A 25,478-nucleotide genomic window follows, 5' to 3' on the forward strand; every position below is an offset into this window, starting at 1 on the left:
AGCCGTTTCCGAGGGAGTGTGTGAGAAGGAATTGGAATTAAATGATTCGTCCAAGAGTCTGCATCCTGCCAAGTCAGCAGGGAGGCCGAGAGATTTCTTTCTCAGGCCTCAGGGAATGAGTGCTTGAGACAAGTATTTGAAAACCTTGTGAACCCCAATTCTCAGAGAGGCTGGAGGAGAGACCATCTGTGGGTGTGGGCGTTCCTTGAAGATTTAACTTTCCAGGAACTGGAGAATGTGCTAGGGTGTGTCTCCTGGGAAAGTCCGTTCTCTTTTGCTGACTGCTCAAAACAGCGGTGTTGGCGCTGGCCGGTCTCGCTCCCCAGACCCTCCTCTCCCCATTGCTGCCGTCCTGCCCTCAGACGCTTCACCCGTCTGCACCTGGAAGCCCTTTCTCTAGTTCCTGGCCCCAGAAGTCTCGGCAGCTCCCAGCACTTGCTGGAATGTTCTCGTAAATGTTAGCTGCTGTAAGAGACAAGCCCGTTCCTCTGCGCTGTCCCAGAAGCTGGGTTCCCAGTGCCACACTCTCATTCCCCCCTGCCCCAGCGTGGCCTCTGTTTGCAATACCTAGGAAAGACTTCTTTTTTCAGTATTTTTAAGAGAAACAAGAAGTGAGAGGTCAGATCATGGCTTTGTCAAAGAGCTATTGACTTGCTTCTAGAAAATAAGTAAGCTTGACCATACTGCCAGTTTCTAAGGAGGTGACTTTTTAATATCACTGTTGGCTGTGTAACAATCGCCCTGGCTCATTTTGGGCACCGACATCTTCCATTTTGTGCTTGTAGGGCCCGCAAGGCGCACCAGGGCTGATGGGCCAGCCGGGAGCCAAGGGAGAGCCTGGCGAGATTTACTTCGACGCGCGGCTCAAAGGAGACAAAGGAGACCCAGGCTTTCCAGGACAGCCTGGGATGCCAGGCCGAGCAGGATCTCCTGGGAGAGACGGCCATCCGGGTCTGCCCGGCCCCAAAGGCTCCCCGGTATGTTTCTTTCCAGACTTGGAATGCCCACCGTAGAAGCAGATCTGCAAGGAATGAAGAAATGAGTTATTTGAGTCGTATCTGCGTTTTCATTTGGGTGGTGATTGTCACACGTGAAGATGTTCAGTGGTCCTTGGGGAGACTTAAGTATGTTGCTGTAGGCGTTGATGCTGCTGATGGGAACAGAGCGGGGACAGGGCACATGTGTCTTCTGATGCATTTCGGGTGGTCGGGAAGGCATCTGTGTGTTAGACGTTTGGATGTCAGATGGGAGGTGAAGTTTAGCGTTAGTGGCCTGCAAGGTATCCTTAAAGAGACCTTTCCAGATACAAATACTCCCCTCTTTGAAGTGTGTCCTTTTCGGGGAGGGAGGGTGCCCGCCCAGCTTACACAGGAATGCTGGCGTCATTTATTAACTGCTAGTTGACCTTTGTGGAGGGTGGGAGGCCGTGGATAGCATTAGCCAGTTAGGCTCTGGTGCTTATTTATTGCGGATGGCGGAAGACTGTAGATGGCTGGTGCGGGTGTCTGCTGATAATGTTCTTTTTTCTCTTTGCATGTCAGGGGTCGGTAGGATTGAAAGGAGAGCGTGGCCCCCCCGGGGTAGTTGGATTCCCCGGCAGTCGCGGTGACATCGGCCCTCCGGGGCCTCCAGGGTTTGGCCTTCCTGGCCCCGTTGGCGACAAAGGACAAGCGGGTTTTCCAGGGAACCCTGGCTCCCCAGGCCAGCCAGGTGAGGCCTGAGGACCTTGGGTGCTCAGAGCACTGGGCTCCCCGACGTGGGGATGGGAGTCTGGTGTCCATTCTTCCACAAGGTGGCCTGGCCCGGGCCCTCCGTGACAATACTGTACCTTGTAGACTTGTGTGTGGGAAGGGCCAGGTGACGTGAAGAATCTGGCGACAAAGCAGCTGAACTGATAGATGATTTTGTTCTAATAAGGAGACAAAGCCTCCCGGGTCAGGTGGGCCTTTACTGTGCAGGGGATACCAGCGTGAGCCTGTTTTTTCCCTCTTTACCTACTTTCTGTGTCTCCCTGGTGAGCAGTCCACGTGGTCTTCTGTGTGTCCCAAGCCAGGTGGTCTCACCTGTCCACAGCCGGGCCAGGGCCTGTGGGTGGATTCCAGGTGGTCTCTGCCTCGCCGCTGCCGTCTACTGTGCCGGCTTCAGTCATTCGTGCACCGTGTGTCCTACGGGTCTGTGTGCGGAGGCACCCACCCCCCGCCCCCAAGGCCGGCGTGACCCTGCCCTCCTGCTGTGTACCGCCCACCAGTGTTTGGCTGGAGGGAGGCTGGGGCAAGGCTTTCCCACAGGCATGCTCCTGCCCCCTCGCCCTGTGTGTTATTGGGGACAGAAGTGGTTGGGGGGTGCGCCCCGTCCTGGCCCATGGCAGGCTCCCGGGCACGGGTCACGGAATAAGCTTCAGGCTAGAAACTGAGCACGTCCGTAGTTCCCCAGGACCCCCGGACTGCGAGAGCAGAGACCGGGAGTGTGTGGGCGTGGAGGAGGGAAGGAAGAGTGCAGGAATAAGAAATGTCCTAGAAGTCGTGAAAATGAACAAAAGGGCTTTGGATGGTCACAGTTGTGGGGCTGGTAAGGCTTGAACCACGTAGTAACTCGCTATGTGACGAGAGCTGCCAACCAGGACTGTGGAAGAGGAATTGGATGATCGGTGCTGCCCCCGTACGTGGGGGGACATGTTCCAGGACTCCCGTGGAAGCCTGAAGCCAGGACAGTACTGGACCCCACATACACTAGGTTTCTCCCGCGCATACAGACCTGTGACAACATTTAAGATGTAAGTTAGGCCTGGGAAGAGATGACCAAGAAGAACCAGGAATGAACTAGAATGCACATCAGTGTCGTGAACGTCGTGGATGTGTGTCTCTCTGTCAGCACACCTTCCCATCCCGTGCGCACCCCTCCTGTGACAAGGCGACGGGACTGAAGGCCTCCGAGGTGGGGTGACACGAGGTGAATGGCGTGAGCACACACGTGGTGTCCGGTTACCGTAGAGCTTCTGAGCTGCGCCACGGTTGACCGCGGGGAAACTGAGACGTGCCGCGGAACTGTTGATAACGGGGAACGACCGCATGGCCTTTGTGCTCACCAATCTGCTGGTTCTGTCACAAGCCGTATATTCAGCCCGAGTTTTATCCGTTCCTGTCCCACCGGGAACTGTTACTTTCTTATCACAGCATGCTGTCAAACTCATAAGCGCTCCAGCACGGGGCGTGCTAGCCTGTCTTTGCTGCAAGTACGAGCAGAGGGCCCTTGTGTATTTCTTACTGTCGTTCTCGTTGGTTGTGCGCCTGGTGATTACCTAGCGCCCAGTCATGATTCCCTTGACCCTTGTTCACGGTCTAGAGAGGATCCCAGAAACGTTTCTTTTTTGACTCCTTTGGGGGCAGAGAAATCCTAGGTTTGACTTAGGAAGGAACCCCCCCCCCCGTCTTGTCTTGGAAGAGGGACTTTTGACCTCTCTGCCCATAGCTCCTGACTCCAAAACCAGCATCTCCAGGGTTCTTTGAATCTGGAAACTTGCAGAGGCGCAAAAAGGAATCAGGCCCTTCTTGGCCAGGAACACGGTCAGAGAGACCAGCTGAGGCAGAGGGAGGCCTCCTAGCGGGGGTGGGGGGGTGGAGGAAGAAGCTTCCTGGGGCGTTGACAGCGCTGTCGGTCAGCGGTCTGCGTTCTGTAGGCTTGCCTCGCCATCCAGACCCAGGCAGCTTCTGGATTCGAAGCGCAGGCTTCTTTGATGTGCCAGAGCCGCGTTTACTCTGCTGACATTAAAGGCCCGTTCCCAGGTTGGAACTGGTAGCAAGTGCGTGCTGGAGCCTGTCGGCTGGCGTTTCTGAGTCCGCCGCGAAAGAATGTGTCCGCTGTGCTTGGGAGGCCCGTATGTCTTGCGTTTGAGTAGGGCGTGTGAAGAGTCCGTGCACCCGGCTTGGAGGCGACGCCTTTGGTCTTTCCTGAGGGGCTGAATCCTGACCCCTGGTGGATCTCCCGGGCTCGGGCGCCCAGGGCTGGGCTGCATGTCCTGCCCGGGGCTGCTCCAGAGGGCGCACAGCCGTCCAGTCCCGCTTACGGATTGTGCTGAATCACTCACGTAGCACGTCCTCAAGATAACTGACCACCAGACGCACATAATTGAGGTCTGCCTCAAAGCAACATGGAGCTGCGATCGTCTGATAAGTCCAGGGAGAACACTGAGAGCGTTTTGACGTTGCAGGCAGGCGAATCAAGAAATCACTCAGGGTCATCTCGCCTCTTGTTACTATAGATTTCCTAGATTTTCTTGACTCTTATTTTAGATTCTTAGGGAATTCACAGGTCGAACATCTAGGTTCTTTCGGCTATAAATTTGGTGGAAAAGAGGAAGAGCTCTCGTGGAAGATTCTAGAAAAGGAGAAGCAGGAGGTGGAGGGCTGTCCTGTAGGTACACAGCGTGCTCGGGACGGGACGTGGGCTCTCACGTGGCGTCTTTGCTCTTTGCCCAGGTCCCAAGGGTGAAGCAGGAAGAGTTGTGCCCCTCCCGGGCCCCCCTGGAGCACAAGGACTTCCGGGATCCCCAGGCTTCCCCGGGCCACAAGGTACTCTCCGCGCTCTCGCTTGCCTGGAGGTGCGCTTGGAGCAGTGACGGGCTTTTCTCACACAGACTGCTGGTCTTGCTCACAACAGGTGACCGAGGTTTTCCTGGAACCCCAGGAAGGCCGGGCCTCCCGGGAGAGAAGGGCACCGTCGGCCAGCCCGGAATCGGATTTCCAGGGCCCCCTGGCCCCAAAGGTAAACCCGCAGGACCCGCCGGCCCCTGAGTGGGGCCACTGCTCTGCCCACGGCCCCCTCGGGCCCCGCTGTCGCGTCTGTTCCCTGGCTGGGGGCACTGAGGCCGTGGCCGTTCCGTTCATTCTCATGATTCCAGGGCAGAGGAGGCAATGTGTGTGAACGTGCCATTTGAGTTAGTGACTTGCCCTTCGGGGAGCCAGCGGAAGTCCGGAGGACAGTGAATGTGGGCACCGAGGAGGTGGGGGACGTGGTGCCCAGCAGGAGGGGTTGTGACGTCAGGACCTGGCAGCTGCCCGGGGAGCAGCGGAAGCTGCATTTCTGGGCGTTCTCCTCCTCTGTGTGGGGGGTACGCGGAGCAGCCGGACCCCATGCCAGGCTGGGGGTGGATCAGAGGGAAGGGAGCTGGGGAACACGGGGGAGGGGGCTTTGCTCTCAGGGGAGAAGGCCCCCAGGCCACAGAGCCTGGATCCATACCGGGCGCTGATACGTTAAACCGGAACTTCTCTCTGGAGACCGTGGGGCAGCCGGGAGGACGGTTTGACCGTTTCTCTTGTTCCCGTGGGTCTGTCATTCCCACTGTGCGGGGGGCACAAATGTGGACTCGCCATCGGGGACCTCGGTCCAGGACGGAGCAGGCACTGTGTGCCACGAGGGGCCTTTCTTTCCTGCTCGGGCGAGTGTCCTGAGCCCAGTCATACTGTCTGTGTGTGCAAACCAGTGGGAAGAGCTGTCAGGCTCCCAGCTTCCCATCCAGAGGCTCAGCCTGCATCGCACCTGCCCGCAGAGTGACAGGCCTGCAAGCTCCTTCAGGCGCCGTGTCACACCCTCACACGCACGGGGCCTCGTGTGTCTGGCTAAAGGGCAGAAAGGCTCAGCGACCCTTCTGGGTCACAGGGATGGCGCCGAGCCCCACCCTGTCCCCTGTGAGCACCATAGTGCCAGCCTGAGAGGTAGAATTAGCTGGTCGGGTCTCCTCATCGGGGGCTGGCTGCCCGCTCCTGCAAGGTGGCTTGGCCACACGGATGCTGGTGGGCGGTCAGGCGTGCTCTCCAACGAGACCCCTGGGGACCCCAGCCCCACAGCACGTGTGACTGGGCGTGCACCGCCTCACACGTACAGATCCCCGCACGTCATGGACCTCCGTGTCCTGCAGGGGGGCCACCGCGCACAACAGAGCCTCGGGGTGGCTGTCTGCCCATCGGGCCCTCTGGGGTTGGGGCCCAGACAGTCTCTAAATGCCCCACATGCGCCCAGTGGGGCGGCGCCACATTTGGGAACCCGTAGCGACACTGCTCGCACCGGAGCGTGTCTGCCTCCCAGGAGTCCCATGAAGACGCGGGTCTGGGGGGGTCGGGGGGCCCCGAACAAGGCCGCGCTCAGAGCAGCGGAGCGGGAGGGCCACCCCAGGCTGCTTGTGCCGCGGTGGTCTTCGTTTTGTTTGGGGTGGGGGGGAAGCTGAGCAGAAGGAAGGGAAGAGGGGACGGTGGGAGAGAGGCAGGGAGGGCGGCAGGTGCGGCACGCGGTCTCTGGCCACCAGGCTGCCCCAGCAGGTGCCAGGGGCTCCCCTGACAGCCAGTGAGGCCTCGTGCTCTCCTTAGAACCTCCTCGAAAGTCTTCTTGTTGTGCAGAATAGCATTATCACGTGAGTGACTTCTGTGACTCTTCCAAACAGGTGTTGACGGCTTGCCTGGGGACGTGGGGCCTCCTGGCAGTCCAGGCCGCCCGGGGTTCAATGGCTTACCCGGCAGTCCGGGTGTGCCCGGCCAAAAGGTGGGTGCTGCGCGCTCTCTGGGTTGCTGTTTCCTCATCCTTGTTATTGAGTAGACACATAAATGCCGCGTTAACATCATGGGGTGTGCTGGATCAGCGTGCTTTGCTAGTTAAAGAAATAGCACAGACTGGAAAGGAAGGTATACATGGGACGTGTTTTGGGGGAATTGTTTGTTCCGGTGGTCTGAGTACGTGCTTGCCTGCGTGTGTACCGCGTCTCAGGGTCCAGGGTGGGTCTCACGGGGACTGGCAGGAGAGAGCTGTGTGCAAGCCCCCCGGGAGAGTCTAGTTTCGCTGACATTCTGACCCCGTCATTCTCTGTGGCGGGGGCTGCCTCGGACATGGTGGGGCTCTAGCCGCGCCCTCCGTGGCCTCTACCCACAGAAACCGGAGGTACACCCTACGCCCACCCCCAGTCGTGACAACCAGAACTATCTCTGGACATTCCCAGATGTCTCCTGGGGGAAAAATGGCCCCAGTCGGGGACCCCTGGGCTCGTGTGACTTGGGGACTCTCGTTTCTCCCTGCCTTTCGCTGACACTTGAAAAGCCGCTCAGCAAGTGTAGGTGACCACACGGGATGGGGCTTTTCCTGTTCCGATTAGAAGGAAGGGAAGTGAACTTGCTGGAAGGCATCGTGTGGAATGAGAGGAGGGGCCATGGGCAGTAGTTTCCCTTTGCCAATGGAAGAGCTGTCCTGCCTGTTCCTGTTCTACTGGGAGGGCAGGTAGAGGCCGTGGGGACCGGACAGGGCACGTGGACAGGTAGGGGCTATGGGGACCAGGCACGGGCACAGAGACAGCGCGTCTCAGTGACTCCAAGGGAGTGTCCTTCTCAAAACACCCAAGTTCATGGTGGCCCTGCTCTCCGTGGCTGAGACGGCTTCCCCCTGTGACCCGCGTTGGTTGGAAACGCCAGTCCGCAGGGGTACCGTGTGGATCACCTTAACACGTGAGACTTGTGCCTTAGTATGTGCGGTTGGAATTGGGATTGGAATCTGGTTATGGTTTAAAGTCTGTTTTTTTTCCTCAATCCTCTTGGCTTCGGTTCCTTGTGTTTGGCGAATTCGCTGCTGGGACACGTAGAGGAGTCCCCGTTACCCCAGGACTGCCCCTCCTCTGCAGGTGTCCCTCCCGCTGGACAGCAGAGGGTCACTGTGACGCAGCGCACACCTGCCGCCTCGCGGGGCCTGGGTCCCGCACCCTCGGGCCTGTGGAATACTCTGTTTTCCGTCGCCTGCCTTTATCAAAGCCCTCAGAGTCAGGGCACCATTGTTTTACATGTTTAATTCCATGTGAAAGCCTTGGTTTAAAGGAAAATCTGAATGGACGAAGTGCGGGTCCGGTTCTGGAACCCTCCTCTGTTCAGAACGTGTCTGCGCGCTGCTCACAAATCTCATCTGCCCTCAGTCTGGCCTTCAGACTCGGCCGCTCACAGACATGAGGCGGAGCGGGGGGGTGGGGTGGGCCCCGGGCGGGAGCCTCGCCTCTGTGACTTGGACAAGGCCTTCAGCTGTGGGGAGCCTTGGTTTTCCTCCTTTATTAGAATAAAACTAATAGGAATGAGCCACCTCCGACGAGCTGTGAGACTGGACAGAACGATCCCTTGTGTCAGGGCTTTGCAGGCGAGGGGTTGCTGGACTTGTGTCTTCCTTGGCGTCTGCCCCTGCGCCCGGGCCTGATGAGCTCCCGGGCGGTGCGGGTGAGCCGGCTTCTCTGTGCTTCCGGACCTTCCAGGGGGAGCCGGGAGTTGGTCTACCAGGACTCAAAGGCTCGCCAGGCATTCCCGGCATTCCCGGCACACCCGGGGAGAAGGGGAACGTCGGGGGACCGGGCGTCCCGGGAGAGCACGGTGCTGTCGGCCCCCCAGGCCTTCAAGGAATCAGAGGTAACTTATTAAAAAAAATTTGTATATATTTATTTAGAGAGAGAGCAGGGGGAGAACAGAGGGAGAGGGAGAATCCCAAGCAGACTCCTCCCTGCCCGGGGAGCCCCACGTGGGGCTCCGTCTCACAACCCTGAGCTCACGGCCCAAGCTGAAAGCCAGAGTCAGACGTGTACCCAGCTGGGCCGCCCGACCACCCCGAGGTGACTCTCACAGACCAGTGCGCACGGTGGCGGGGGCTGTTTATTCAGCATCTGCAGAGCCCCCACCAGGTGCTCTGTAAACGTATGTTGAATGAACGATGGAGGTCGTGGGAGGCTAGAGCTCACGGGCTTGTGTCCTTGTGGTGTACTGTGCGGGCGGGTAGCGTGTGCTCCGAGACGCGCTGTGGTCTGTGTGCGGTTTACTCACAATTTCTTCCCGCCCAGGTGACCCAGGGCCGCCTGGATTACAAGGTCCCAGAGGAGCTCCAGGAGCCCCTGGAGTCGGCCCGCCTGGCGCGATGGGCCCCCCTGGAGGACAGGGACCGCCAGGGTCCTCAGGTGATGACTTTTTCCCGAAGTCACTGCTTCCCCAGAGCATGCTGCCGGAGGGAAGGGGCCCTGGGAGTGCACCTGGACTGGGATTAGTGCTCCCTCCTGAGTAAGCGGGCGACGGGGCCATTCTGCTCTGTGGGAACTGGGCTGACCCTTCTCTCAGATGAAGAGTCGTGGGCGTCTTCGTTTTCCTCCCACTGAGCCTGGTTTGTGCGCCAGAGCTGTGCATCTGGTGACCTTTTCATTTACCCCAACACAACCGGCGCCTCTATCTCGCGTTCCCGCGGGGGGTTTGTAAGTTTTGGGTGCCGTCAACTGCTGGTCCACGGCTAGGGGCTGCCTTTGCCTTGAGTGGCCAGTCCTGGAACCAAGACAGTGCCGGGGGGCCACCAAGAACACGGTGGGCTGGGAGCACTGCGGACAGGCCTAGGGGTGCCGGTGACTGGTGCCCGCTGAGGGCAGAGAGGAGGGCTTGGTCTCCGGGCTTGTCCCCCCAGGACCACCCCATGGCCCCAGCTGCCACCACCTGGGACGGTTGGAGCATCCTGGCCCTCAGCATGGGCACGTGTGCTCACGTGCCTCCTGCAGAAAGCGTCAGCTGACCCCGGGGGTGCCCCGCGGAGCTCCCTGCAGACCCCACTCACCACTCTTGCTCTTTGCCCCCTCAGGCCCTCCCGGAGTGAAAGGAGAGAAGGGCTTCCCCGGATTTCCAGGCCTGGACATGCCAGGTCCCAAAGGAGATAAAGGGTCCCAAGGGCTACCAGGCCTCACGGGACAGTCGGGGCTCCCTGGTCTCCCCGGACAGCAGGGTACACCTGGCGTTCCTGGGTTTCCAGGTAAACGATCTGTGAATTCCGGCCCCGGTCTTTTCGCAACCCCGCAACACCTGCAGTCCGCACTCACAGTCTTTCTGTCTGGCCACAGGTCCCAAGGGGGAGATGGGCGTCATGGGGACCCCGGGGCAGCCCGGCTCCCCAGGACCAGCGGGCCTGCCAGGATTACCAGGACAAAAAGGTAGGGAGGCCCTTCGAGAAGAGCCCGTTCTGTGTGCATGTCTCTGTGTCTCTTGGAAGCTCTTAAGCGGCTGGGGTCATATTTCCTTGCAAGAAGCAGGGGAAGGAAGTCTAAAAGGTCACCCGAGGGCCGGGAAGACCCCTCCTCCGGTGGGAACTCCTGCTGTATGGTGCCTGTGGGGGCAGGTGCTGTGCTCTGCCCAAAATCCGACGGAAGACAGGTTTTCAGCTCTTCCTGGTTGGTGTGTTGGAGTTGGTTCCTGTGGGATCGGTGGATCTTCTGTCCTACAGGCTTACGGGAACGGGGTCCTCAGCACCACATTAGCAGACTGAGCAGATTGACAAGTCTTCATGTTTATTTCTTACCCTGTTATTTGAAATTGGTCTAAAATATGTGTGTGTGTGTTTTTTTAAACGAGTTGACTTTGTGAGACCTAGAAATAGTCATTTGTTTAGGAGAACAAGAAAATTCGTTCTCCGGGCACTGCGGATGGACGCGATGAAGGTCCTTAGGAAAGAGGGAAAGTGTAACGCATTTAAACCGATAACAGGCAGAGTCATATGTGCAGTAGAGTCATTAACGAACACTGAATTAAAAAACAGCCGTACTGCTCATTGCCCGGGGCCGGCTCTCCTGGGCGGCTCAGACCCTCACCCGGTACCGCGACTCAGGCCGCCGAGTTCTTTCTGCCTCCTTTAGCGGAAGGCGCGCCACACCACGTCGCTGCTTCCGAGACCTTGGCCACATTTCACAGGGGCTTATCTTTCCTCTGCAGGGGACCATGGCTTCCCGGGCTCCTCGGGGCCCCGGGGTGACCCTGGCTTCAAGGGGGACAAAGGAGATGTGGGTCTCCCTGGCAAGCCGGGCTCCATGGATGAGGTGTACATGGGCAGCATGAAGGGCCAGAAGGGAGACCAAGGAGAGAAAGGTGACCGGATGGAGGGCCCGGTGGTGGGGGCGGAGGTGGGGGCGAGCCGCGCGTCCGACCGGTTCTGTAGATCTGTGCGGTCACAGCAGCCCGGCCTGCGTTTCGGCGACAGTCTACCTTTTAAGCAGCCGCGGGTCATCAGCCCTTTTCTTCTGTGACGTGCAGGGCAAACTGGACCGACCGGCGAGAAGGGGTCCCGGGGCGACCCCGGAACCCCAGGAGTGCCTGGAAAGGACGGCCAGGCTGGGCATCCTGGGCAGCCAGGTACGGAGCAAAGTGCCAGGTCCCCCTGCGGCAGGAGCTTGTGCCTGGGAAGTGGCAGCCGGCACTCCTCTTCGGTACTAACCTGCGGGTCCTTCTCTGTTATCCTAGGACCTAAAGGGGACCCCGGCATAGGCGGAACCCCCGGCGCTCCAGGTCTCCCCGGACCCAAAGGATCGGTCGGTGGAATGGGCCTGCCAGGTACGTTGAATTCAAGGGCGGCGTCTGCTTTGTGAAGAAAAGAATGTGCCTGTTCTGGTGGGACAGGTCTGCAGGAGAACCCCCATCACCCCGAGGGCAGAGTCTGGGCACACGTGTCTTTACCCCCGTGTACGTCCTGTAGGGTCTCCGGCCGTGGGATCAGGGATGCTCAGCTGACACAGTGACCACTGCTTGAAAAAAAAAAATGACATTTCAGTGAAATAAAACATGGGCCGCTTTCTGTCACCTCCAGGTGACTGTCCGCTCGGGCACTGTCTCCCCCGTGCAGTCTAGGTCCCCACACGTCTGGGGCAGCCACAAGCGCCCTTTGGCAGCAGCCTGGAAGAGTCCTCGGGGCTCCTCTGCCCCCATCCTGAACTAGCCCCCAACTCTGCCAGCAGCGTTCACCTCTGTGAGGGGGTGGGGGAGAGGCGGAGAGCGCCGGCCTCAGGCGGGTGCGGGGCTGGTGCCTCTCAGAACCCGCAGGGAAGGGAGAGCCGAGGCAGGAAGCCGGCTGCTCTGGCCCTCCCTAGGCCTTCACGGGGCGCCCGAGGACCCCCATTTCACATAGAGACATGGCGCTTGCTGTTGACCCGTTTGTAAATATGTCGGGTACCTGTGCACGTTATGAAACCAGGGACGTTTACTCTGGATGGCCCGCCCCAAGGCCCCTCTGATTCTTCTGGAAAATGGGCATTGATTGTAGAAGAAAGAACACAGAAGCCCTTGGTTATACTGGTGCCGAAGCGGACACGCTGAGGGGTTCTTGAATTTCTTCTCTCTCTCTATGAAACGAGGGTCTCTAGAAGCCAGGACAGGTGCTTTCTCGTGGGGTGCTAGGGTGCTGTGGGCGCGTGGCACCTGCCTGTGTAGCCGAGAGATGAATGAAGGGTCACGTGTGCTGTCACTCGTTCTTGCTGGCTGTCAAGGTGCGTTTTTGTTTTGAACGTTGGCACCCGCTAAGCATGCATTCACGCTTCAGTTTTCTGTGTTTGTAGGAACACCCGGAGAAAAGGGGGTGCCTGGAATCCCCGGCCCGCAGGGCGTCCCTGGCTTACCCGGGGAGAAGGGAGCAAAAGGAGAGAAAGGACAGGCGGGCCTACCTGGTGTTGGAATTCCGGGCCGCCCTGGGGACAAGGTAACAGCCCCCTGCTTGGAAACCTCCCCTCCCGGCCCTCTGAGCATCTCAGCCCTGAAATCCCTCATAACACAGAACGGCATCCCCCGATGTACTCTGTGTGGTTCCTCCTGCCTTCTGTGCACAGCCCCTTCCTTGGGAGGATCTAGAGGCTGTGGGAGAGGCAGGGTAGCAGGCTCTCACGGGCTGGAAAGCAAGGGTGAGGAGGACCGTGGAGAGCAGAAACAGGCTTGTGTGTTCCGGGTTTCCCATTTGTCCCTACTTCTCAGACGTGGACTTTCACTCTTCATTAGAAAGCTGGAGATGGAATTCTCCAGTGCAATGTTAATGCACCAAAACGTGTACCGTTGCCCAGAAAGGGCCCCCAGACCCGTTTCTGGCACAGGTATAAAATGAATGGGCCCATTGTCTGCTCACAGGGAGATCAAGGGGTCACGGGCTTTCCGGGGAGTCCTGGAGAGAAGGGAGAGAAAGGAAGCGCTGGCATCCCAGGGGTCCCCGGCTCCCCAGGCCCCAAAGGATCGCCGGGGAGTGTCGGCTACCCAGGTAGGTGAGCCGGGCCTCCTCCTGAGCTCGGGTTCGAAGACGACGGACAGACTTACACTGATGGCGTTCTGGTGTCTTGTATCTCCCATTAGGAAGCCCTGGGTTGCCCGGAGAGAAAGGGGACAAAGGTCTCCCAGGATCGGACGGCGTTCCCGGCATCAAAGGAGAAGCAGGTAGAGACCCCTTTTTTTAACTCAGACAGGGGCCCTAGGGATGAGGCCAGGGGCCCTCCCTCAAGGTGGCACATTACAGACCCCAGAATGTCCCCAGGGGGCCCCGCCCTCCTCATTTCAGATGAACAAGCCAGCCCCGCCCTCCTCATTTCAGATGAACAAGCCAAGTGTGGGGGGCTTGCGGGGTCTTTCCGAGGTCTGGCCACCAGTTGGCGGCTGGCTCTACCGCTGGGTCCAGGTGATTCTAGAATCGGTTTGTGTGTCAGTGTGGGAGTCTGATGTGCGTTCCCCGGGGGACGCCTGCTCCTTGGGGATGCCCGGTGTGACGGCCCCTGGAGGAGTGTCCGGAACGAGTGTCTTGTGTGCAGAGCGGGTGTCATGAGAGCGTATGTGTCTGACTGAGCGATGCGCCTCTTCTCTCTGAGGTCTTCCTGGGAAGCCCGGCCCCACGGGCCCCGCTGGCCAGAAAGGGGAGCCCGGCAGTGACGGAATCCCGGGGTCGGCGGGAGAGAAGGGTGAACCAGGTACGCTCGGCTCTTGCTCCCTTTCGGGACGACAGGCTCCCCGGGGGTCAGCGTGTCTCAGACTTCCGGTCCGTGCTGAGTCACTGGGGCTGGGCACCAAGTGGCCTTTGCCCCCTGTATCCTTACAGCTGTTTGAACACTCCTGTGGATGGGGGAGGGGCTTGGGGAAGGAGAGGGGCACGGGGCGTGCATTTCTTGACCAGCCTCGCGGGTACCCGTCCTGAGCTCCCGGTGACGCGTGAGAGAGAACCCAGGCTCTCTCTCCTCTGCACGGCACGTCCCCCTTTGGAGAGATGGCTCCAGGAACATTGCCTGTCCCCGACTCTGCTCCTGTCCCTCACGGGGGGAGGCTGCAGGCTCGAGGGATGAGAATCGTAGCCGTGGTAGTGCTTACACGGCAAGAGGGTGACAGCCTGAGATCAGTGACCGCGAGTCAGGGGATGGATGTGGGCGGCACTACTGGAGAGGGGCCTCTGGGGGATTTCCTGTGGCCAGGGCTGGCCCCTTTCTAAAGTTTGTTGTTTCGTTCTGTGCGTCGTGCGTTTGTACGGTGGCGTTCGTTTTCTCCTAACGACAGCGCGGGAAATGCCTCCACACTTCCTTCCCCCACCTCTGTCTTCCTTCGAGCCTCTTGCTCACGGGTTTGGGCTCCCCAGGGTTGGCTGCCCCAAACATCTGTGACTCTCCCCGCCTCCCTCGAGGACGGCTGCTGGTTGGAGGGTCGTCTGAGAAAAGCCGATTTGTTAGTCTGCAGACGGGAGGAGGAAATGCGTACTCGCTTGTACAGATCATGTCTACTCAATGCCGTGCTGGTTCCGTGCTGCCAGGTCCTTCAGAAAAGTGCTGACTGCTACGAACCCGGTCCAGGACCTGTCAGCACAGCCGTGGGCATGGGATGGGATTTTGCTCGCACGTGCGATGAACCGATTCCCACGTGTCCCATAAAGAGCGTGCGGCAGTGGCACACGGACTTGACGCTGCTTTGTGCCGTACCCGCACACGCGCAGATTAGCCGTCTTAGGAAATGTGGACGTGACTTCTTACCCTTAACTCACAGGTCTGCCCGGAAGAGGATTCCCAGGGTTTCCAGGGGCCAAAGGAGAGAAAGGTAACACTTGCAAAACATGTTCTTCCTTCCCCGCTAAGGGCAGACGCACGCGGTGCCAGCAGAGTGGGTCTCTGGTTGTGAGTCGGCCGCGGGCAGGGGTGACAGGCGCTGGCTCTGGGTCGGTGTTGTCCATGCGGGCTCCTGGCCCCTGACAGACCACCACCTGGGGCATTGTGCTTCCGTTCATTGTCTCCTGAAAAAGCAAGACAAGAATCACAAGGAGGGGCCCGCGGTCAGTTTTGGCAATGACTGTTTCATTGCCTTCTTAATTTTTCTTAATAATTCTGAAGTCATCCTGGAATTTTGGTGTTTAATTGGCAACTTCGGAGTAATATGTTGGAGACTACATATAACAGGGATTTTTTCCCCCTACAAGTTCTTACCCTAAAAAACTTTAAAAAACAGGGGCACCTGGATGGCTCAGTCGGTGAAGTATCTGTCTTCAGTTCAGGTCATGATCCCAGGATCCTGGGATCGAGCCCCACATCCGGCTCCTTGCCTTTGAGCCCATTGCTCTCTTGTGGGCTTCAGATAAATAAATAAAATCCTTAAAAACATGTGAAAAGTATGAAGAACGACAGCCGGGCTCTCGTATTCTGAGCTCAGTCTTTTCTAGGTCAACCACGGTCAGGGTCTAGTGTGTCACCAAGTAAAGCAGGGAGAGGGCACGCAGTGCTGTCGTCCCCCTAACGCCTTCTGGGAGCCGCTCCCTCCTCGTCGCTGGACCCTGGTTTCTCTTCTCCCCTGCCTTCGCCACCATCGCAAACCTTTGTTGTCGTTTAGGTTCAAAGGGCGACGTGGGTTTCCCGGGACAAGCCGGCAGCCCAGGCATCCCCGGGTCCAAAGGAGAGCAAGGATTCATGGGTCCCCCGGGGCCGCAAGGACAGCCGGGCTTACCTGGAGCTCCAGGCCACGCTGTGGAGGGACCCAAGGGAGACCGGGGCCCACAGGGTCAGCCTGGTCTGCCAGGTAAGTGTGTCTCCCCAGGGTCAGAGTGGGGGTCGACACAGAAGGCGCGAACGCGCGCGTGTGGAAGTGAAGGGAGCGCTTCAGTCCCCGCCGAGGTTTCTGACCTAGAAGCTTTGCAGCTTTGACTTCAGCTCGAAGCTGCTTCAGATGTCTGGGGACCCCTGTTGTTAGAGCTCCACTGGGTCACTGTTGCCCCTCCCAGGTCCTCTCTGTCAAGGAGTTCGGTTGATATGACAAGCGATTAGAGGCAGACTAGACATTATCGGAAAAGCTGGGGCAGAAACGCCCCCCGAGGCGGCTTTACACTCGGTGGCATCCCGGCTGCCCCGTCCTGCCCCAAGACGACTGCGCGGCGGGGCTGGACATGGAGGTCGGGGCGTCCGTGTCAGCGCCTGCTGCCTGTCGAGCAGATTCTCCCTTCATGATCGTCGGGGTTTCCGCGTTTCCCGCAGCTCCAGACAGCGTTGCTGTCCCGTCGGGGGCAGGGAGGGGCAGTTGGTGGAGATGATGCCAGCCAAGCCCAGTGACCCTTGTCCATAAAATCACCCTTTGACCCCAAATGTGTGACTTTTGTGTCTCCCATTAGGGCTTCCGGGACCTATGGGGCCTCCGGGGCTCCCTGGGCTTGACGGACTCAAAGGTGACAAAGGAAACCCAGGCTGGCCGGGGGCCCCCGGAACCCCAGGGCCCAAGGGAGAGCCAGGATTCCAGGGCCTGCCTGTGAGTTGTCCGTATGTCCGTCTTCTGCATGAGCTGTGTGTGTGTGTGTGTGTGTATGCATGTACGTGGGTGTCCCAGTCTCCAGTCCTCCCCGCAGGGGCTGCGGCTCGCTGCTGGTCCACAGCCGTCTTTCCTAGCATCACGGTTGCCCACACGCACGTTCTTCCCAGTCTGGTGACCAGACCCGTCACAGGGAGCTATGACCCCACTGCTGTGGCCTGCGGCTCGGGGCCTGGGCCAGAACTCTGGGTCCACCCGTGATGCCAACAGCAAGCCTCAGGAAGAGCAGGGAGCTCCCTGAGTCTGGGGCATTAGCAGCTGTGTCCGCGCACCTGTCTCCGTGTGCGCACACATCTGTGTGTGCGCGTGTTGTCATTGTGACACTTTTTTACACATGATGAAACAAAGACATGTGAGAAGCGGTACGACTCACTGTATACTGAGAAAGGAGCTAGGGCAGGAAGTATTTTGAAGTAACCAGAAAACGAGATAATCGGTTTAAAGTACACGTGTAATGCCGTATTTATAAGGAAAGACCAACCTCCTCCGGTTCTGCATTTCCTTCTCTCCATATTTAAAATCACTCTTCAGATAAGCTGTCAGGCTCATGCTAAAGGACATGCATAATGCCTGAGTCCCCGGGGAGCAGCTTCCAGAGGGTAGTTTGGTGCGGAAAGGTTGATCTGTCGCAGGGACACGCGCTCAGGAAGGCCCGGGTCTGTCCGCGGCTCCGTGCTGCGGGCTGGGGATGGCAGGACATACGTCACGCCCCTGCCAGGGAGCTGCCCATGTCGAGGGACAGGGGAGGAGGCACCGTGACGGGAGCTTCTAGCTACCTCGTGGAGACGTGCTAGAGACGCGTCATTTTTCTCACGTCACTGGAGAACACGCAAGCCCCGTTTGTGCACAGGCTCCTTGGCAGAGCGCTGAGGGCCTGGCCCAGCCCCCTGACTGGCCGGTTACTAGGCAGACTTACCGTGTCCTGAGCATTTCCTGGCTGACCTTCTCCTTCTGTGTCTAGGGGATTGGTGGCTCGCCAGGGATCACGGGCTCGAAGGGCGACATGGGGCCTCCAGGAGTGCCGGGATTTCAAGGTGAGGCGATACAGCAGGGGCCGGGCCTGACCGCTGGCCCTTTGACACTGACAGGCCGGCCTCATTACGGTGCAAGACATTGTTCTCTTCGTTTCAAACATGCTGTTTCGTGCCGTGCCAGCCCGATTTTCCTCGCCCCGTGAAGGGCTGGGCACAAGACACTCTGACCTTCTCATTCAGGATCAGTGGATCGTTGTTATCTCCATCGTTTATGTGTCAGTGAGAGATCGTGGGCTCGGGGCGTTCATGAATTTATTAACGTATTAAGGGAACATTTATTGGTGCCTCTCGGCTTCCAGGCACGGTGGGTTTTGCTGCCGAATCCGGTATATACGGATGGCAGGTGAAGGAAACAAGCCCTCTGCCTGCAGGCGTCTTGGGGTCTATCTGGGGACATGGGTGAACCGGGTCGTGGCCGAAACGGGATCCTGTGCCGCACCACTGTTCGTGATCATTGTACAGTCTGCTGGATGTTGGGGAAAATGAGACTTCTAGGTTCTGGAAGGAAGCATTTCATTAGAAGTCTTACCTGGCTGACCGGAAGTGTTCTCTACCTGCCCGAGAACAAATGAAGGCTTGTTCACTGTGCGCACGCATGCAGCCGTGGGTGCGCATCGGCCTGCATGTGCGTGTATGCGGACACACGTGTAATGGGCACACACGTGTACACGTGTGCGGGTATGTGTGTGCCCGTGAGCAGGCACATGCCCGTGCTTATGTGTCATTGGGAATCCGCGCAGACCGTGTTCTTCTTTCAACCAGGTCAGAAAGGCCTCCCTGGCCTGCAGGGAGTGAAGGGGGATCAAGGTGACCAAGGCTTCCCTGGAAGTAAAGGTAAGAGTGTTGCTGTGCTGGTGGGGCCTTACTCACACCTCGAACGCACGGGATTAGGGAGTTTGGTTTTACGGATGTGAGAGGCTTGAGTATCATTAGGAAATAGTTGATTAAAAATTCTTTTAATTAGGAAATAGTTGATTAAAAAGTTGATTAAAAATTCTAGCTCGTCAGGACATTTTTACTACATGTCTTGAAAGTCAGGGTCACTATCTAGGGCGTAAATCCGGAGGAGAGGGCAGGACAGACTCCAGAGTCCCAGCCCGCAGCTTGGAGGCAGGCGGCCCCACCACGCGGCTGTCCCAGGAGGCGCTCGGCCTCGCGTGGACGGGCCTCGTGGGGGCCGGGCAGCACGGAGCTCTGCACAGGGAAGACTGTCCCTCGGCTTCTCCACCATCGCGGTGTGCGCCGGCTCCTGCACCCCAAGCCAGTCTCGGGGGGGACATGGCTGAAGTACGGCCAGCGTCCCGTCCCGGTTCCTGCTGGGCTGACTGTGTTTCCGGGGCCGTGCTGGATTTTCAAAATCAGGCTTCGAGAGACACTGAGCAGCACAATGTCTGGAACTGAAGAAATGGGGAAGGTGTGTGGAGGCCACATGTGGAGGGCAGGAGAGGCCTGGGGCGAGGCCGACTCGGAGGCCCTGCGGACGGGGCCACCCCCATCTCTCCAGAGCTGTCGCGCAGAGGGCTTAGGTGTATGCGTCCCTGGAAATGAAGGCCCGTGGCTGTAACGTACCTACGGCCGATTCCAGAGAAGCGTGAGAAGAAACCTTCCCGGCGCATGCGCTGCAGCCCTCCAGGGGTGGCTGGGCTCCCTGGGACGGGGTCTCACCTGCTGGACCTGTACAGCTGAGGGTCACGTGGTGGTTGTCAGGGATTCCGAAGCTCAGCGGCCAGTTTATACCAATGACCCCAGTCTGAGGATTCAGGATTTCGCGTTAAACAATAGACGTGTGCCCTCATGCGTATGTTCACGGAGATCTGTGCCTTGTAGTTTTGATGCCGACCGGATTCTGAGAACCGTGTGTTTGGATTGGGTTTCACATTGGGCTCTTCTCTGGGGACATTGACAGTGGAACTGACCAGCGGCACCCCTGATCTCCACAGGCCTTCCCGGTCCCCCGGGGCCCCCGGGACCCTACGACATCATCAAAGGGGAGCCAGGGCTTCCTGGCCCCGAGGGTCCTGCAGGTCTGAAGGGGCTCCCAGGGCCTCCAGGCCCCAAAGGACAGCAAGGTAAGACTAGCTGAGCTGCAAAGGGAGGTGTGGGGGTCAGGGGGTGCCCAGCGGACTTTCCTCTTCACACGTGTGTCTCAAATCAGGGCCTCTGGGTGGTGACAGTGTAGACACAGGTTTGAGTATGACTTTCCTACTTTCCTTCAGTGGATATCAAAACCTTGTGAAGTTTTTGAGGGGACTGAGAAAGCCAGGACAGAATACAGGAGAAGCTAGAGGGATGTACAGTCAGACACATCTGTGCTCGCTGCAGAGCTCTTGGGCTGCAGACGCAGAGATCACCTTTTCCAGCGAGAATCTGAGGGATGGCAGGAGGTGTCGGTCTGGAACCGCGAGAATGGGTCCTGAGAGCGGCGGAGAGCGGCCCAGAGCCCCCAGCCAGCCAGCAGTTCATGCCTGGGGTTCCCAGACACCTGCCCTAGAACTTTCTGAACACTCCCAATGGCAGGAGCTACTGGCGAGGGTGGGCGGATGATACAGGAGAAGGAAAACCTGACAGTCGAGAGGGTGCATCCGTGAAGCTCTAAGTGTAAGCCGCCGCGGGTATAGGGTGCACAGAGAACAGGAGTCTATCCACGTGTGTGTATCTGTTACGTACCAATGACTGGAGACTTGGGAATGTGGCCTGGGGAGATGCGTGGGAGCCCCCCATGTGTCTCAGCCCTCCTCTCCCCCGACGAAGCTGCCTTTCCCCACACCGGGCACAGGACAGCAGTGGCAGCGAGGGTCAGGGGAGCTCCGAATCAGACGTTGGGGCGCGCGGCCTGCGAACGCGGGTTTGCCCGCTGCCCTGGGGGCTGCCAACAAGGCTTCGTAGGAGGTGCTCCCGGCCGTCCAGGAGAGCGTCCTCTCTGCAGCTGACCGGACGGGCTCCAAAAGGGAAGAAGATAGAGCCTGAGGCGCTCTGGGACGGGGTGGCAAGTTCCTTGTCCTTTTCTGTAGGTGTGACGGGATCCGTGGGCTTACCTGGACCGCCTGGTATCCCTGGTTTTGACGGCGCCCCTGGCCAGAAAGGAGAGACGGGACCCTTCGGTCCTCCTGGTAGGTTTGCTGTGTCCTCCCCAGCCAGCCGCCCTCCACCCGCAACCTGAGGTTCAAAACTGGAGGCTCATGCGTGTGGAAACCTGCACAGTGGCACCGAGCACGTTACTTGACAGATTTCCAAAGAAGTCTGGTTTTGTTTCGTTTTGTTTTGTTTTTTGTTTGTTACTGTTTTTGTTTTAGTTTTGTTTTCGGTTTTTTGGAAGAAATAGGTCTTATAGAGGTAAAGGGTCATGATTGTTTTTTCTGTGGGGGAGACAGTATTGATATAGCCCAGGGTTTCCAGATGTGGTGAGCAATGGCCCGTGGGGACAGCCTGGGGCCTCCGAGGAGGGAGTGGGCCGTAGCTGCAGAAACTCCATGTGGGCGGCAGAGGAGAGGAAGTAGATAGCAGTGCCGGCGTAGGCCACAAGCATGTCGGGGATCTGCTCCCCAAGGAAGGTGGGACTCGGCTGCCCCGTGAGGGCTGAGGTGCTGAAGGCGGAGGCACCCCTGGAGGGGACAGGGCCCAGCCCAGCGGAAGGCCCGCGAGCAGCTTCGCAGGCGGCATAGGGACCCGGGCGCCGGCAGGACTCCCCGCCAGCACGCAGCCCTTACCGCCCTGTTTCCGTGCGCCGTGCTGGGGGGCTGCCGTGCAAGGGGGCTGCCGTGCAAGGAAGCCGCCCTCAAAGGAGATGTTGTTCTAGTAACTCTGTGATCCCTCCTCCCAGAGAGGAGCCCCAAATGTTGCCTGACTGACGTGCGTGGAATCATGTTGCGCATCCTCCTTCCTCGTGTATCCCTTCTCGCTATTTCGTTTACGCGCTGGCCTCAGTTTTCCCAGCGTCTGCTCAGCGACCGGCAGGGTGTTATAATGGAGCTCGGGTGGTCTGTGGAAAGGAGAAGGCTGGGGCAGCCCAGAGGCGGGGCGCTGTACTCCCCCTCCTCGAGCCTGTCAGGGGAGCCCAGCTGCAGCCAGGGAAACCCAGTTCTCTTCCGTCTTCCAGGTCCACGAGGGTTCCCGGGCCCGCCAGGCCCCGACGGCTTGCCGGGATCCATGGGCCCCCCGGGCACCCCGTCTGTGGACCACGGCTTCCTTGTGACCAGGCACAGTCAGACAACGGATGACCCACAGTGTCCTCCTGGGACCAAAATTCTTTACCACGGGTACTCCTTGCTCTACGTGCAAGGCAACGAACGGGCCCACGGCCAGGACCTGGGTGAGACGCTGGGGACGCATGTGCTCATGACAGAGTTGTGAGACGCGGTAGTGTGGACGGTGCCTGATTCCGCTTCCCTCTCTCCTGATAAAATGAACCACCGAGTTCGGCCACTAGCACGTCACTAGGGAAGCCAAGAAAATGCAGAGGTGGAAAGCTTTGAAACCTTTTAAATTCGTACAGCTTTCCCTCTTTTTTTTTTTTTTTTTAAAGATTTTATTTATTTGCCAGAGAGAGAGAGAGAGAGTACACACAAGCAGGCAGAGAGGCAGGCAGAGGCAGCGAGAGAAGCAGGCTCCCTGCCGAGCAAGGAGCCCGATGTGGGACTCGATCCCAGGACCCTGGGATCACGACTTGAGCCGAAGGCAGCGGCTTAACCAACTGAGCCACCCAGGCGTCCCTCCTTCTCTTTTTCAAATGATCAGTTGGTCAGACTTTCTGGAGTCCGTACTTCATGGTTGGCACCAAGAGCCTGAAAATAGGGCTGTTTTGCTGGTGCTCTTTCTAAACAAGGTGCACGTGACCCTGTCCCGCGTTATCCGCACACTCCAAGCTCTGTCCCTCCACTGGTTTCCATCAGGAGGTGCCCGCTGGCTGTCATTTCTTTAGTCCCCTCCAGACACCCTGCGCCGAATTCGCTTACCGACACACGCCTCCGACGGGCATGGAGCTTGGAAACAAGCAGCCCGAGAAAGGAAGTCTCTGCGTTTTCGGCAAAACGGTCGTTAAAGACATTGCCAGATGGTTACTGTCTGTCATACAAAGAGTCAGTCCCCTGTTAAATTTCTTTCGGAATTCAGTTTTATGAAAGATTTTTCTCCTTTAATCAAAATGTCCTGCGTAATTCTTTACGGTTTTCCCTCTGCCTTGATCACTTTCAATTTAATCTCGTGCTTATTTACCCCCCACGGGCCCGCGTGTGCATTTACTTCCTTCTGTTTACAACGTAAGCGTCATCCCCGCGCTGCCCGTTAGCGGCCCGGTGGCAGACCGGTGAGAAGGCCAGTCCCTGACGCTCGCTGTCCCCGCGGCTCTAGGCACGGCCGGGAGCTGCCTGCGCAAGTTCAGTACGATGCCCTTCCTCTTCTGCAACATCAACGACGTGTGCAACTTCGCCTCCCGGAACGACTACTCCTACTGGCTGTCCACGCCCGAGCCCATGCCCATGTCCATGGCGCCCATCGCCGGGGACAGCATCAGACCGTTCATCAGCAGGTGAGTCGGGCACTTGTCGGGGCGGAGGTGTGACTGGAGAAGGAAGATCGCTTGTGGTCTAGGCAGAAGTGGTTCCGCTTTTTGTTTTTGTTTCCATTTTTTTCCCCCAAAACATTGGACCCGGTGCTGTTGAGTTTATTGAGTGTGACGTCAGACTTTGGTCACACAAGTCAGCTTTGGAACCGTTTGTTATAAAAGTTAGCTCTCCGCCTCAGAGTGCCGGCGCGGGGCCCTGGGGAGGCGGTGCCCAGCTTTGGGGCGGAATTCCTGCTCTGTGTGAGTCGCGGCCGCCTTCCTCCGTGAAGCGGTGCCCCGGGGCCCTCGGCAGCCACTGGAACGGCGTTCTCGGTTCCGTCTCATCAGTTCATTCCGTAAGGAGTCTCTTCAGGCTTTTTCCTTCTGAATCTCCCCACCCCCTTGAAATTTAAAATGTTTTGGTTATTTTTAATTGTAGTAAAATGGACATCACGTTAAATGATCATCTTTACCATTTCTAAGGGCGCAGTTCTGTGGTATTCACTGTGGGAAATCATGTATGGGTGTGAGGTGTTCCCCGTGAAATCGTAACAAGCAGACATACCGTAGATCTGTGCTTTACAGGCAGAACGGCGACACAGATCTATCGTAGATGCAAAGATGTGTGCGTATCAAGGCTTTCTTCGTATTCTCACACCCCACCTCCTTCTGCTCCCGTAGGGTGCAGTCCCGCTGACAAGTCATGTGTCTGACAGAGCGGCTTCCCAAATGAAGTACTTTCTACACTAATTAGTATCTAGACTATGTTTTCAGGTCTGCCTGGTAGGACATAAGAGGGGAAATTGAAATTACTATGACTGAGAAATACACAATCATCCCATTTTTGCTTTTATTCCTTCTGATTGAAAACTGATTCCTTAGCTCTACTCAGAAGTAGTAGAAAAGTGGCAAAGGTATGAATTCACCTAAGAAGTTCTTGTCTAGAGTTGTACTTTCTAATGCACAAGAGAGTAAGGGACGGACAGAATAACAAGGGAGAGCCGTCTGCCCCAGGGCGGTGAGAGGGAGGACTGACGCTAGCCTTTCTACATACCCTCTGAAGAACCAAGCAGCTTTTGATGAGGAAGGAGGAGATGGCAGTGTCCTGTGGTCAGAGGGCAGGGGGGCGGGAAGTGCATGCCGGAGCCGGTCCTGGGAGCCCCGAGGCTGGTCTGTGGCTCTGGCCCAGCTGGCTCGGCGTTGCAGGTCCTGGCGGATCCGGCTCTTACTGAGGGAACAGGTACCACCGGGGAGGACCTGGGGCGGAAGGGCTGGGAGGTACCCCATAAACGGGAAAACCATAGATTTTCCAGGATCTACAGTAAACTATCTCCTGACAGCTTTCTTTGATGTTTCTTTTGAGCTGTAAGAAAACTCACTTTATGGGTCTTGAGGTGGGGAACGTGGTTCATTACACTTTGGAGTGGCCCCTTTCCAAACGGTTATTTTCGTGCGTCAGTGAGTGTCTGGGACTTTCTCTGCGGAGACTGTCCTCGCGCAGAACCGTGTTGGCTGCCCAGAAGGAGAACTAACCATCTCTGTGTTTCTGTTCAGCTTCCCTTGGATAACAGGTAGAAAATGATTATTTATGTCTGTTTGTGACTTACCTCCTGATGACACTGCCCTTGAACCTTGATTTGGTTGGGGGAGGGGCTGTGGCGTGTGTTTGCAATATTCCCAGATCAGGTCCCTGAGAAGCCTGTGTCTGACATGACCTAGTCCCGGGGCCCTGCTGGCTTTCAGTTAGAGCCCCGCCCGGGAAGCAGCAGCGCCTCAGTGTCTGGATTGTGCACGTTTCTGTTAACTGACCCACGGCAGCTCAGCGTGGAGAAGCCCTACCAGTCATGCCCCCAGCCCGATGCTCCCGTCTCGCCCCTCCTCCGGAGCAGGGCTGCCCACTTCTGGTCTCTGAGCACGCAGGTTTCCGGGTGACTGTCACTCCACTGTCGCACCAGGTCTCAGACCTCCTGGTCACTTAGGGGAGTTCCGAAAGCTTCACTTTTAGAGTTAATAACACAAAATCCTTGCTGTAGAGCAGGAAAGCATCTCTCCCTTCGTCCTGAGAAAGGGCAGACGTTTCTGACTTTGTGCAGTTGGACTCACAAGCTCCTGATTGTTTCATTGTCCTGGGGGCAGGACCACCGCCCGCAGAGCAGGGGCCACACTCCCGCTCCGGCTCTCCCTCTGCTCTCTGGGGCCCCAGCCGTTTCAGGAATAACCCGGGGTCGGGGGGCTGACCGTCTGCATTTCAGGGGGCCGGCCAGCTCTTCCCGTCCGTGTGCATCTGGTGGGGTGGCGTCAGGAGCACCTTCC

At 58.0% G+C, this 25,478-nt stretch overlaps 1 protein-coding gene across 1 annotated transcript in view; it reads left to right on the forward strand.

The window, feature by feature from the left end:
* The window catches only part of COL4A1 (collagen type IV alpha 1 chain), a 132,339-nt gene that overhangs the window by 100,741 nt on the left and 6,120 nt on the right, over positions 1-25,478 (forward strand). Inside the window, exons 25-49 of the mRNA XM_080798539.1 lie at positions 786-977; positions 1,542-1,710; positions 4,476-4,568; positions 4,657-4,761; positions 6,434-6,531; positions 8,267-8,417; positions 8,843-8,956; positions 9,619-9,786; positions 9,875-9,964; positions 10,740-10,892; positions 11,058-11,156; positions 11,265-11,354; positions 12,353-12,492; positions 12,912-13,038; positions 13,131-13,211; positions 13,637-13,735; positions 14,793-14,843; positions 15,627-15,812; positions 16,399-16,532; positions 17,554-17,626; positions 18,389-18,460; positions 19,567-19,695; positions 20,638-20,736; positions 21,723-21,935; positions 22,973-23,150. Coding sequence (XP_080654665.1) covers positions 786-977; positions 1,542-1,710; positions 4,476-4,568; positions 4,657-4,761; positions 6,434-6,531; positions 8,267-8,417; positions 8,843-8,956; positions 9,619-9,786; positions 9,875-9,964; positions 10,740-10,892; positions 11,058-11,156; positions 11,265-11,354; positions 12,353-12,492; positions 12,912-13,038; positions 13,131-13,211; positions 13,637-13,735; positions 14,793-14,843; positions 15,627-15,812; positions 16,399-16,532; positions 17,554-17,626; positions 18,389-18,460; positions 19,567-19,695; positions 20,638-20,736; positions 21,723-21,935; positions 22,973-23,150 — 3,104 coding nt within the window. The remainder of the gene's footprint in view (positions 1-785; positions 978-1,541; positions 1,711-4,475; positions 4,569-4,656; positions 4,762-6,433; positions 6,532-8,266; positions 8,418-8,842; positions 8,957-9,618; positions 9,787-9,874; positions 9,965-10,739; positions 10,893-11,057; positions 11,157-11,264; positions 11,355-12,352; positions 12,493-12,911; positions 13,039-13,130; positions 13,212-13,636; positions 13,736-14,792; positions 14,844-15,626; positions 15,813-16,398; positions 16,533-17,553; positions 17,627-18,388; positions 18,461-19,566; positions 19,696-20,637; positions 20,737-21,722; positions 21,936-22,972; positions 23,151-25,478) is intronic.

Source organism: Martes martes, assembly GCF_963455335.1.
Source record: "Martes martes genome assembly, chromosome: 3".
Taxonomy (NCBI): Eukaryota; Metazoa; Chordata; class Mammalia; order Carnivora; family Mustelidae; genus Martes; species Martes martes.